Raw genomic sequence first — 13,230 nt, 5'->3', positions numbered from 1 at the left:
GTGGGAAAGTGCTTCATTTGCGTGCAGACGCTGCTATGGCTCATTCCATGACCCAGGCCATATGGTGTGTCTGTCTCTGTACCTATGGCGTAGTGAAGCATGTGAGCGGCCATCACAAGTCCTACCTATTTTCTGCAAAGGCACTGGATGCCTCGAGATATAAAACTGTGCTTTGTGTAAGAATACGTTTGTGTGTAGCCCGCTGGGCGGCGAGGGTGCTACCCTGAGAGGTGCTCCTGGTGCCGCGTCATTTGCCCTCGGCTACTAACTCATGGTAGAGCGGCAGTCTTCTGTGTAGTAGACAGGAGCTGGAAGTGTGGGGGCGGGGATTATAATCTGACAAACCCTCAAGATTAACACGTTCCATTCCAGGTGAGTGAGCCTCTTCTATCACGCAGATGCTTCTGCAGTGTGACGATTGACTCCCAGAATGATGAGCTAGGTATGGCATTGCCTTGCTGTAGGGAAGAGAGGCTCCATGTTCTGGAAGGGACCGTTGCTAGGTTAATGCGGTCCCCATATGCATTTATATAAAACATCTACCTCACTGGGGCATTCTGCCACCGCAGGGTGGGGGGGGGGCAGTACAAAATTGGGTGTGGTCCGTGACGGTGTCCTGTTTCTTACCTGGGAAGACTGGACAGGGGATGGCTAGAACCTCCAGCGCTGCTGCGCTCCCCGCCTCGCTCTCCAGATCCACCAAAGCCAGCGGACAGCCTTTTTCCAGACAGCAGCTTCTGCACGGCCGGCAGGTTGCCAGTGCAGGCGGCCTCCAGTAACTCCTGTTCCTTCCCCATGGTGTGGCCTCCCGTGGCCCCTTGCCCCGGGATCACCCCAGCTCCCACGCTCCACCGCTAGCCCTCGGCCAAACTTTAGTCTCTGAGCGACCCGCCTCCGTGAGCACCTCGAACACACCCACCGTCATTTCCGACATGCGTGCAACCTCAGACAGCCGAGTGCGAATGGGAAGGAAGAAAGATTGTTCAGTACGAGCAATCAAAAGAAAGAAAGAATAAACAAACCGACAAAGACTTACGAAAAAGACAAAACCATGAACCATTGTGGGAACAGGCCAGTTAAAAGCACAAATCCTCGTTAAACTGCAACAACGTAAGAATATGAAGCAGTTGACGTACTGAAACAATATTTATTCCTAATTTTTTTATTTCATCGGTTTTGATAGAAAGCTTTGATGGCCCCCAAACCAGCGCTGGTAAAGCGGAACACCGAGCAAACGGACACGCCAATAACAACACAACCATGAATCTTCAGATAATAAAGAACAGACATTTGTTCAATAGACAATAAACAATTAAACAAAGCTCCAACATCCCTGCAACAGAAATCGCGCAGCCCATCCCGGCAACAGACACATTGGAAATGACAAAAACATGCCGTAAAAAAAAAAAAGATAAAACAACCGCCCACCGCCACATGACGTTCGCAAAGGGGCGGAGCGATAAAAAATCACCGGAACGCCCACAAATCTGCTCCGAGAATTACTGACAGATCTCTCTTCCAATGGATAGCCTCCATTTATGGAGCTAGCCAATGGAAGAGTGAGGCGGGTGAAAGCCCCTTACTGAAAAACATCAGATTTCGCCTGCGTGACACTGCTGCGCAGTGAACGCCAGACGAAACCTAAAAACTGTAGGAATCTGAAACTCTGAGTGTGGGCGGTCTGAAAAAAGAAAAGGCATTGTTCATAGGCTGTGAAACTACTAAGTAATTCTAAAATGTTTTTTGCATAGGACAGTGTTCGGCAGTTACCTGGCCTCTTTCACATTAGAACGAGGAACCAGCAGGATCATCTATTTGCATATCTTAAGTTCTGATTGTTTTCTAGAAGTTAACTAAGACCAACAAGTGGCCTCTTGGCACTAGGCTTTTTGTGAGGTCTACTCTATGAGCGTAAAAGCTCAATCAGTTCATATAGAAGAAGACATCCAAATTGTGAGGCCCAGAGCATGGACTTAAAAATGCAACGTCTCTGCAGAAAATAGTTTCCATCCAAGAATATCTGATTCATGGACCTAATCATACACTGCTGAAAGACATGAGAGAGTGCTTCTTGTGAGGTCTAATGTATGGATACAGCCGCCAGGACTAGTGAAGTGGCTGAATAACATCTTCCTGGAGGCTCAACTAACGAAAGTGCTCACAGAGAAAGTGGCAACTGCAGTGTCAAATACACACTCAACTCAAGCTCCGGCCTAATACCAGCCTATTCAAAAAGCAGAATGTGGATTATGCTGACAAACTCTGTACTCAATTAGCCACTATATCAAAGCACGTTTTTACACAGGCCCAACTGCAGGATAATTGGGCGTCATGAATGCGTAAATGCAGCAAACAAATGGTGTTAGGTTGAGCAACAACCTAAAGTGTACAATTTACACCGCCTATCCAAATGAATGCACATCATTGAATCAAAACACTAGGGTGACCGTGGGCTTCACGGATGACCTGAGATGTGACTTATTCTTGACCACTGGTTACCAACAGAAGTTTGCACCACCATCAGGGTTTTATTGTCAGAGGAAAGTATAGAACAACACCCATAACAGTTTAGTGCTCATAAATTAACAGCAGCACTAGTGTATTTTAGTATTCTGTTCCTGCAAATGTAGCCAACTTAAGGTAGTAGAAGCGCTCTGCCTCAGCACGAAGAGGGTCAGTTTACATCCGTCGAGCTATGGAAACATCCTCACCTTATGATCAGGGGGGAACAGGAGTATATTTATTTGATGAAATCCATGATATACATTCATGTACACCAGTTAGAAATGCTTTGTACTGTATATATTCATGGCATATTTTGGACTGGGCTACATATAGTACCAAAACAATGCCAATAGATCACAATGACTCTTCTTGATGAGAACCCCAGGGTCCCCTTACTCCGAAAGTGCAACGGACAGTACAGATGCTTATAACATATTCTGTTACACATTTTATTGCGGAAATAAAAATACCAACTGGAAAAAAACAGGAACCATAAGACATCAATAAACAAACGATTAATGGCATTAGGAATGAGAACAAAACTGCAAGCACAGTTTTCTCCACCGTAGTTATGCTAATCTTAGAAACCCAATATGCCAAGAAGGGGCAATAGGACACTATTACAGTATGTTCACTAGCTGAATGAAAGGCTCAACCAGAGATCTCAGACAGTAGGGGAGGTCTAGACCACCTGCAGAATGCTTTCCAGCAACACAAGATCTGAGCCTACAGAGATAAAATATTGAGAGAAATGCAAAGAAACACAACACAAGTGGTAGTAGTCACTATACTCACTTGTTCCGGACGTCCAAGTCATCGTCGTTGTTGTGGCACATTTCACTGAACCGCGACACAAAGAAGTCATAGCTTCTGTGGTACGATGGGGTGTCTTCCTCGATGTTGGCAAACTTCACAAACTGGCAGGTCATGAGGGGGAGAGAACAAAGAGAAACAAGAGTTGATTGGCCAATGCACAGAGAACTGAGCCAGATTCTTACAAGTCTAGGGGCCATATTATACATCAGGAGCATTTTCCTTGTTTGCGTAGGGCGCACCTTTTAAAAGGGTGAATGCGCTGCCCCTGGGCTGCCGCGAACTCGCGCTGCCCCTAGGACAGTGCATTGAGGTGAAAAATAAAGCCTCTGCTTTGAAGCTTCTCAGTGTTTTCACAGTGCAAGCGGCAACCCACCTGCACTTTGAAGGGGGTTTAGAGATCCCCCTGCAGGCGGGTGCAGTCTAAGACTGCACCCGCCTGCAGGGGATGTCTGGGGGTCCATGGGACCACCTTTCCCCTCACCAGAGGGCTGCAATCAGGGGGGGAACTGGCAGTATGCCACCTTTTAGGGGACGCAATGACTGTGTGCCTCTTGAGAGCTTCTTTGCCCCTGCACCCGCATCAGTAATACGGCGCGGGCGCAGAGGCAAAGGGATTCCCTCATTTGCATGGGGCCACGCCCACGTGTATATGAGGGAACGCCCTTTTGAGGAAGCGTTGGCACTGCATGTGCTCCAGCGCTTTCAGTATCACAGAACATGTAAACAATTACTGTGTTTTATGAAATGTAGGGTAACTGAGTAGTCTATCCTCTATGTCCATGCAAACAGCCGAAAGCAGATTGTCTGTCTTCTATGCCACTTTCTTCTTACTATAAATAGTGGCTTTGTTTTTGTGCAACTTGGCTTTGGAAAAAGACCTCAGTAGTTGAAACACATTGCGGTTTGAACTAATACATCTAAAAACGTATGACCACAATCCTGGAGTGAGAGTCTTCCTTGTATTCAGAATGCGCGAGTACAGAGGTTTCCTGTGACGAATTAACAGGTCCCGGCACCCGTATCTCACATTGGCCCAGTTTGATAATCAGCCATGTCAGAAGATATAGGTAGATATATATATATATATATATATATATATATACACACAATTCTCTCCTTCCAGAGCGCGTTCTCCTTGTTTTGCACTTTTTTTATTTTAATCCTTCACTTTTTTAGATATTTAGGCAGGCAGACACAGATCTACGCGTTTCGGGATTCCTATCCCTGGCTCACGATCAACCTGGTCCCAGGGTGCAAACCTGCATATTTTCAAACTAGTAATTACATAATTTCCTGTTTGCTGTCTGTATGGCCCTGAGCCTTCTGGAGGATGTAGTTTTTTATTAACATTATATACATAAACCAAGTGTTTCAGCGTGAGGAGCAAAAATAGATGTGATATTTAACTGATTATCTTATGTGTCCTTATTTTACATATTGTGCTCATTACAATTCAGTTTATTTTAAACTAAATATGTCCACTTCATGATTCTTCTCAGGGGGAGATATCCGGTGTTCTTATCAAAAACGTTTTACGTCAATGTCATTTCACTATTTATTAGTTCGCCCGCATTTTAGTTTTACCCTCCAGTGGGTAGTTGATGATTTTATAGATTTTTATCCGGATACCGGTGACAACTTATTTTATCCTTTGTTCATGAAGTTTTTCTTCTGTTGAGATATACTTTCATCAAGCCCTCTAGTGGGGTAATCTAACTCCTTCCTTTTTCCTTTTTTGTATATATATCCCGGTTTCTCCTCTTTCGTGATTTTCTATTGTTAATTTTTTTTGTTATTTTCTTGGATTTTGTTTTCTAATCCTTTGTTACTCCTCCTGTTACTCTTTTTCTTTTGTTCACTTTTAAGTGATTGATTCCTTTTTCCTTTTTCCTCACTGGGTATCACTTTCATTATACTGAAGCTCTTTTGTTATAAGTGAATATAAAGTTCTTCTATTTTGTTAAGACCAAAAGGATGCAGTGTTCTTAATTTCAAGATGTAGCGAGATTCTTTTTGGCGCAATTGTCGCTCTCGATCCCCACCTCGTTCCTTTTTCGGGATCGTGTCAATACCGTAAAACCTCAGTTGTTTCCAGTCTCTCTGGTGAAGACGCTCCATATGCTTAGCCACAGCATTAGCTCGGTCCTTGTGTATTGTGGCTCTTACATGTTCCAAAATTGTTTTTTTTAACTCAAAAATGGTACTCCCCACATACTTCAGCGGACAAGGACACTCCACTATATATATATATATACTGTGTATTGTGTCTTGCACGTTATCAGTTGTTGGATTTCCCAAACTCTGTTGTCATACATCTTGATCTCCTTTGTTTGTCAATTTGGCAGGCTTTGCACATATGGCATTTCACAAAGCATTTCGTGTTGAGCCATGTTCCTTCCTTCTTCTTGGGTTTGAAATGACTGTGAATCAGATGATCTTTTAAGTTCTTAGCTCTACTGTGTGTTACAATTGGATGTTTTCCTACTACTTGTTTTGCCGTATTATCCAGTTGCAGTATTTTCCATTTTTATCTTAAAATCCCCACTATTTGTATGCTTTCAAGTGAGTAATCTGTTATTAGACAAATTGTTTCTTTTTCCATCATATTCTTCTTCTGTTTCACAGTCAAACATTCTTCTCTTGGTTTGTTGTTGGTTCTCTCCCAATATTTCAGCAGTGTTTTCGTGTTGTATTTTCTTTTTTTTGAAACGTTCAGCTGTGTGTGCCCCATGTTTCATCCATTCTGTGTCCTCGCTACATATCCGCCTAATCCTCAGGAATTCCCCGTATGGGATACTTGAGATTTCAAAAAAAGAAAATACAACACGAAAACAGTGCTGTCCATTCAGGATTAACATCTCAATGCTAATTGTCATCAGGAAAGGTTTTACATTAATCAGTTCCTATCCCAATTCCAACAAAATGGCATTCAGGCCTCACTTTTGCTTTAAATACAAAATGTTATCACTCAAGTTTTTTTATAACTCTGTGGTTAAACTGCAGTTCCTACCACTGCAAGTCCTCTGTTTCCCTCCCCCCTACTTTGTTCTCCTGCAGGTCTCACACTTCCTTCAGAAATCTCACAACACTGCTTTAATTTCACAGGTGCCAATCCTTGCAAGGTGCTTTTTTTCAGATAACAAATCCTAATTCTACTCAGGCTGCTGAATGGGTGACTATACCCACTGCAGCGTCTAGGTTGCAATCCCATTAAAATAGCTTTATGTGCCTGTTGCAGAGACGTGTGTAACTAATTGGCTTTAGGATCCAATCCCACTTGCCACAGAATTGACTCTGTGGTCTATTATTCACCTCCTTCCATGAGTCTGAAGTAAGCAGAGCCCTTCTGGAAGCCATGCTGCCAGTCCTGGTAGCACCACAGGTTAGAGAAGCATGCTCTGAGGAAAGCCGTGTCATTGGTTTCCGCAGCAAAGAACCTGAAATGCAGTCATATCTTCAAGATGGAATTACTGAGTCGAAGGTTACAAAGCATTAACATGCATGGATGGAGGTGGAAGAACTGGAGACCAAATTACTGGAGCTGAAGAACTGCAACAAAATCTGTGGAGATGCAAAACTGGGGTGGCAGCTAGACCAGGAACAAAGAACTCAACAGATCAAGGGAGCAGACCGGAAGTGTTATGACACAATGAAGCTCAGCCCCAGCACTGTTTACATACCAGAGGAACAGGAAGCTTCTGACTCCATAGAGCAGGCTCCCAGCAGGCATTAGGATATGGTTACTGCTTAACCTATTGCACAGTAGCATTTATACAGCGCTTACTACCCCTACCTGCAGTATTGCAGCGCTCGTCGTCACAAATAGAAAGATATACCGTACAGGGTGTGTGGATGACAGGATGTTGTCTTTGTTTTGATCATGTGTGAAAAGTGATTCTATACGTGTTTGAGGGGCAGCGCTTAGCGTTGGGATTGATAAAGGTGTTTGAAAGACAGATGTGCCGTCATAGCTTTCATTACACAGCACACTGTAAGGCATATACCGGCAGTCGTGATTAAAAGGTAACCAGGTAATGTCTCCTGGGACTGAGAACATGTACTGGATGGTAGTCACCATTTTTCACAACCACACATGAAACCCACCACCCTCCAGATTGGTGCAAGTGAAGGGACTGGAACAGGCTAAGAGCGCGAGGGAACAGAGTGGAAGCACACATTTGCTGTCGCTGCTGGCGAGCTCTACACGACGAAGAGTGAGTGATATATGACAACCCGTGAGTGCTCTGTGCATGACAGTGAGCGTCCAGGGATGGCACATATGTTTTCAATGGAGAACTGTGGGAGCTCCTACCTGGACCTAAGAATGCTCAAATATAAGGTTTGAGTGACGTGAAGGATTCGGCTGGCCATTCAGCCACTCTAGCATTTTCGAGGTAGACTGCAGGGTAGGGGGCTATTCTGTTTAGCAAGGCGGCTGCCATGGCCCAATCATCCAAAGCCATCTTCATTCCAGTCGCAAGCTCCTGCAGTGTAGGGCTGCTTTGAACATTTGTGCCAGGGCCGATTTTGTTTTCCAGACCGACTCTGGTCAGGTGGTAGGAGAATGATTCTTTACCAGATTTCGAAACACCAAGTTAATGTTTGCTTGCAGCAGTTCCAAAAGTAACTTTTGCTTGCAAAATTGCTTTGAAAAATTATCATTTCAGGGAACTCTGGTTCTACATCTGCCTGACTCTTCTGATCTCAGAGTCATGTAGGATTTTTAATTTTAATAAAAACCAGAAATACCCCCAAGCCAACTATCAAGCCGTGCTTTGCAATATGTTATCGTTGTGTACTGACCCTGCATCGCATCACTGGACAATAAAAAATGCAATAAACAGAAACTGAAGTGGTAGAAAAACATGCCTTTTAAAATGTACTGATAAACCTGGACTTTAGGAAGCAAGGTTGTTTCTGCTACTGCAAATTTTGGATTATGCATTATATCATGTGATCACGAGTGAGTTTTTCCAAAAACATATTTTTTGTAGGCACTCAAAAAATCAAAAAGTTACTTACCTGTGGTAACGATATTCCAGTTGGATACTCTGTCCACCTGCAGATTTCTCACCTGTAAAATAACCCCAGGTTGAGACTGGATCCGGAAACTTCAAAGCTTTGAAGTCACCAGTAGAGGGCGCTGGCCTGGGTCAGCCCTGGAAGTGACGCCAGATGATACCCCCAAGCCCCTATAGCAACCGCCTTGGCATATCCACGTCAGTAACCCTCTGTTTTGTCCAAGCCTTCACGGTGAGGCAAAAGAATGACATCACCGAAAACCTTTAGCAGTTCCAAAAGAAAGTAGAAGGGGATCTTATCAATTGGTGTGTAGTAATCATCCATCAAATGGGGAGGTGGGTGGGTCATTGAGTAGTGTGTAGCCAGATAAAGTGTCCATCAGAAAGATCGCTTCCACATTTAAGTAACTTTTTTTGATGGATACTTAAACCTGCAGATTCCTCGCCTGTAGAACAGATTCCAAGCAATACCCAATCTCGGAGGAGGGTTTATTTGATTTATATATTTATTTTCGGAGTTTTATATAGTGCGAACATGACCAATTCTAGTATCAGAGCGCTGTACAGAGAAAAAATGTACAAGGAGTACTATATAGAGTCACAGAGTAATATCAGAGCGCTATACAATGGAAATAACATAGTATGCACAAATATTACAAAGAGACACTTGGTGATCACGATGCAAAACTAGCTGGGCTATGTAATGTAGAATGCCTCTTAGTTGTGTTGAAGTGAAGACTGGCAAGAGCAAACATTGGTAGAGTAAAAAAAAAATATTCAAGGTGGTACCGTTAATCGCATCAGAGAGGAAGGAGACTATTCAGTAGTACCATTTTTACTTCTTTTTTTAATAGGGTAATTGGAGGATAGGGTGGATGGATGATTATACGAGGAAGTCCGGTATAACCAACCTGGTTAAGGGACCATTCCCTCGCTTCGGAGTTGAGACATTAGTGTTTAGCAAATGTGTGCAGGGAAGCCCAGATTGACGCTTTGCAAATATCCACAATCGGAACCCCCACGCAAGAGCAGAAGTGTAGATTTTCCTCGGGGGAATGAACACAAATCCCTTCAGGCTGTTCTTTCTTGGCCAAGGCATAGCAAGCTTTAATGTTATGTTATGTTATGTTATGTTATGTTAGGAGAATTTATAACGCGCTCAGCTACTCATGAGTGTCCCGGTGCGGAACCAAAAAAGGGATAAACAGAGGGTTTACCTGAATAACTGTGTCTTAAATTTTTTCTTAAAAACGCCAAGGTTCTGGATGGTATGCAGACCCAGCGGGAGGGCATTCCAAGCAACTGCCGCTTTAACTGAGAAGGGACAAACCCCTATCCTCTGATGCTTAAAACGCGGGACCCGGGCCAGAAATTAAGATGCAGAGTGCAGAGAGCGCGTGGGCGTGTAGAAAGAGACGTGCTTCTGAAGATAGATAGGGCCATGGCCGTGAAGCGCCCAGTGGGCCATGACCAATATCTTATATTTCACCCTAACAGCCAGGGGCAGCCATTGATACAGTCGCAGCTGAAGATGGACACTATCTCTAGATGACAGGCCCGATAGAAGTCTGGCAGCAGTATTCTGCACCACCTGAAGCCTCCTCAGCCGATAGCTAGGAATACCGGCGAAAAGGGCGTTCGCGTAATCCAGCCACGACAGAATAAATGCGCAGGTAATGGTTTGCCTTGCCGCCGGGGGGAGGAGGGGAAAAAAACTTCTAAAGGATTTCAGTAAGGAACTTCTTGATGTGGTCCACGAAAGAAAGATCTTCATCAAACCAGACCCAGAGATTCTTAGCTGGCTGCCCAGTAGAGGTGGGACATGAAAACTCAGGGGGCCAGAGCCGTTCTCTGACATTTTGAGGAAATGTGCCGAAGAGTAAGATCTATGATTTCCCCTCATTACATTTGAGCTGTGCCTTTGCCATCCATTTAAAAATAGATGACAGGCAAAGTTGGGCCCGGAGCACAGAATCTTCCCCTTTTGCCCAGGTGAAAAGCAGCTGGGTGTCGTCTGCATAGGCCAGCACCTTAGCCCCCAAAGCCTCTGCTAGATATAGCAGGGGAGTCATGTAGATATTAAATAGAAGAGGACTAAGGGAGGAGCCCTGCGGGACACCAGTTGAAACTGACCGTGGAGCAGAGGAAAAAGGAGGAATCCATACCTGTTCTGACCGCCCCCTCAAGAAAGAGCGGAGCCATCCCCTCACAGCACCTGATAACCCTATACTAGCCAAGCGTGACAAAAGCTAAGAGTGAGGGACCATATCGAACGCAGCAGAGAGGTCAAGCAAAATAAGTGCCGCCCTCCCGCCTGCGTCCAAACAATCCCAAATGGCCTCTGCCACCTCGACCAGAGCTGTTTCCGTGCTGTGCGACTGCTGGAACCCCGATTGAGCCGGGTGGAGCAGATCCTCCTTTTCCACATCGTCCGTAAGCTGTTTATTAACGGCCTTCTCGCAAACCTTAGTTCACTGGGCAGCGAGGGTCAAGAGATTGTTTTTTCAAAGGAGGCAAGATTTTTGCCTTCTTCCACACCTCAGGGACCTCCGCTGTCTGGAGGGAAAGATTAATGATGGTATTCACTTCCTCGATGACAACCTCAACCGAGGATGCCAATAACCTCGCCAGACAGGGGTCAACAGGAGATCCTGATTTTAAGCTTTTTAATGCAGAGAATTATCCATCATGATAGCATTCTGTTCTGAACTGCTATCCTCTTTTTGGCACCACAGTAACCAATGAAAAGCTGATCATCCAATCTGCGTTCTTTGGTGCGATAAAGGTAGTAATTAACCGCTCTACTAGGATCTAGGATATGCAATCACTTCTCCTCCTTTGTGGGATGAGGGGGAGGGTAAATAGTGGGAAGGGTGATGGATAGGGCAAGTTGGAAGGGGGTGACCACCTTGGAAAGGAAAGCAGCCCTGGTTTACACACCAACTTGTCTAGAATAAGAGTTGTGAAAGAAGGACTACATCTAAGGGCTTGTAGCTCCCTGACCCTCCGAGCAGCTGTTATGGCAATCAAAAATACAGTTTTGATAGTTAACATACAAAGGGTACAACTGTGAAGGGGCTCAAACGGGAACCCCATCAAAAATGTAAGAATCAAATTCAAGTCTCATCGAGAAACCACAAAGGGAGTGGGAAGAAAAAGATTAGTCAAGCACTTGAGGAAACTTATGACCCCTAGAGACATGCACAGGTATGGCTGATCCGGAAGAAAACAGAAAGTGGACAAGGCGGCTAAATAACCCATTAAATTGTCAACAGCACATCCACTCAGAGCTAAGTAAAGTGCAAACTTTAGCACATGGGATTACGTGGCCTGTAAGGGATCCACTCCAATGTCCCCACGCCATGCAAAAAGTTGCCCCATCTGCCGGAATACAGCTTCTTATTGGAGCAGCGATGTGCAGATAAAATAACGACTACCACCTCTGGTGGCAGCTGAAAAGAGCTCACTTGTCCCCACTCAATCTCCAAGCATGTAGGTGGAGATCCAGGAGACTGGGGTGCAGAACCATTCCCCCAGACTGGGAGAGAAGAATCGGCCTAAATGGCAGGGGGAGCAGGGGATACATGGAGAAGCTCAGCAGGTCTGCAAACCACACCCTTCCCGGCCAATCTGAGTCAATGAGGATGACTTGGGCACGGTCTTGGTTAATCTCCCTCAGAACTTGGGGAATGAAGGGGATTGGGGGTGGGGGTTGAGCCAGATTCCTTGGTGGTGTTCCCAAGACCACAGCCTCAACGCTTCCAAACAAAGGAAGTAAGACCCTACTCTCTTGCTTGCTGACATATCACATCACCGTTGTGTTGCCTGTCAAGATCTGGACGGACTAACTGACAATGGAGAGAAGGAAGTCTTTGAGTGCCAGTTTAATTGCTGCAATTCTAGCAGGCTGGTGTGCAGCACCTACTCCTCCAGAGACCAGAGGCCTCTCATCTGCAGATCCTCCAGATGATCACTTCACCCCAAGGTGAAGGCATCCATCATTACAGGAGCTACGACTGGAAAAGGAGGGAAGGCCAACCTGTACATCAACTTTGCCTCGTCCACCAAGCCAATTCCGCAGCAGCGCTGAGGGAGATCACGATGGAGTCTATCAGGTCTCCTCCAAACTGTAGCTACTGTCTGTGGAGGCTCCACTGCAGGGCCCTCGTGTGCCAATGTGCGAACGTGACTAGGAGAATGCAGGAAGCCAGCAGACCTAGAAACCACAGGACTCTCAGGACTGAAATTGTTACGCCTGGTTGGAACATTGTCATTTCCAGGATGTCTTGCACTTTCTGTGCAGGTGGAAAGGAGCGCAGAAGGTTGGTGTTCAGTACCTCCCTATGAACTGGATTCGTTGGGAGGGCCACAGGTGAGATTAGGGCTTGTTGATCAAAAAGCCAAGGTCTAACATCACAGATGCTGTCGACTGCAGATAGCGAAACACCAATCCTGGGGAACTGGCCAGTTATCCATGTTTGGAAAGACGGGTGGTGTCTTACCATCTGAGGTGGGCTGCAACCACCACCATCACCTTTATGGAGTCTTGGGCAGTATCACAAACTTGTAGTGCACAGAGCCCATTACAAACTGCAAGTACGTACGATGAGACTGCAAGATAGGGATGTGGAAGTATGCATCCTGCAAGTCTAGGGACAACATTCAGGCTCCAAGGGCCAAAGCCAGTAGAACTTAAGCTAAGGTCGGAATTTTGAACTTTTCCTTGTTAAGGAAGAAGTTCAGGTTACCAAGATCCAGGATAGGGCAAAGACCATTGTCTTTCACCAGGAAGTAGCATGCACAACAACTCTGGCCCTTTTCCCACTTGGAAAACTAGCTCCAAAGCTTCATGCGTACTTCTGTATGCCCACCACTCCTCCACCTGCCG

At 45.3% G+C, this 13,230-nt stretch overlaps 1 protein-coding gene across 3 annotated transcripts in view; it reads right to left on the bottom strand.

Annotated features, from left to right (window-relative positions):
* EFR3B (EFR3 homolog B) overlaps positions 1 to 13,230 on the bottom strand; it is a 1,036,998-nt gene that overhangs the window by 447,111 nt on the left and 576,657 nt on the right. For all 3 annotated transcript variants that reach the window (XM_086928032.1, XM_086928030.1, XM_086928031.1), the window contains exon 5: positions 3,301 to 3,422. In XM_086928032.1, coding sequence (XP_086784158.1) covers positions 3,301 to 3,422 — 122 coding nt within the window. The remainder of the gene's footprint in view (positions 1 to 3,300; positions 3,423 to 13,230) is intronic.

Source organism: Lissotriton vulgaris, chromosome 6 (assembly GCF_964263255.1).
Source record: "Lissotriton vulgaris chromosome 6, aLisVul1.2, whole genome shotgun sequence".
Taxonomy (NCBI): domain Eukaryota; kingdom Metazoa; phylum Chordata; class Amphibia; order Caudata; family Salamandridae; genus Lissotriton; species Lissotriton vulgaris.
This window is presented reverse-complemented; position numbering and strand designations above follow the sequence as displayed.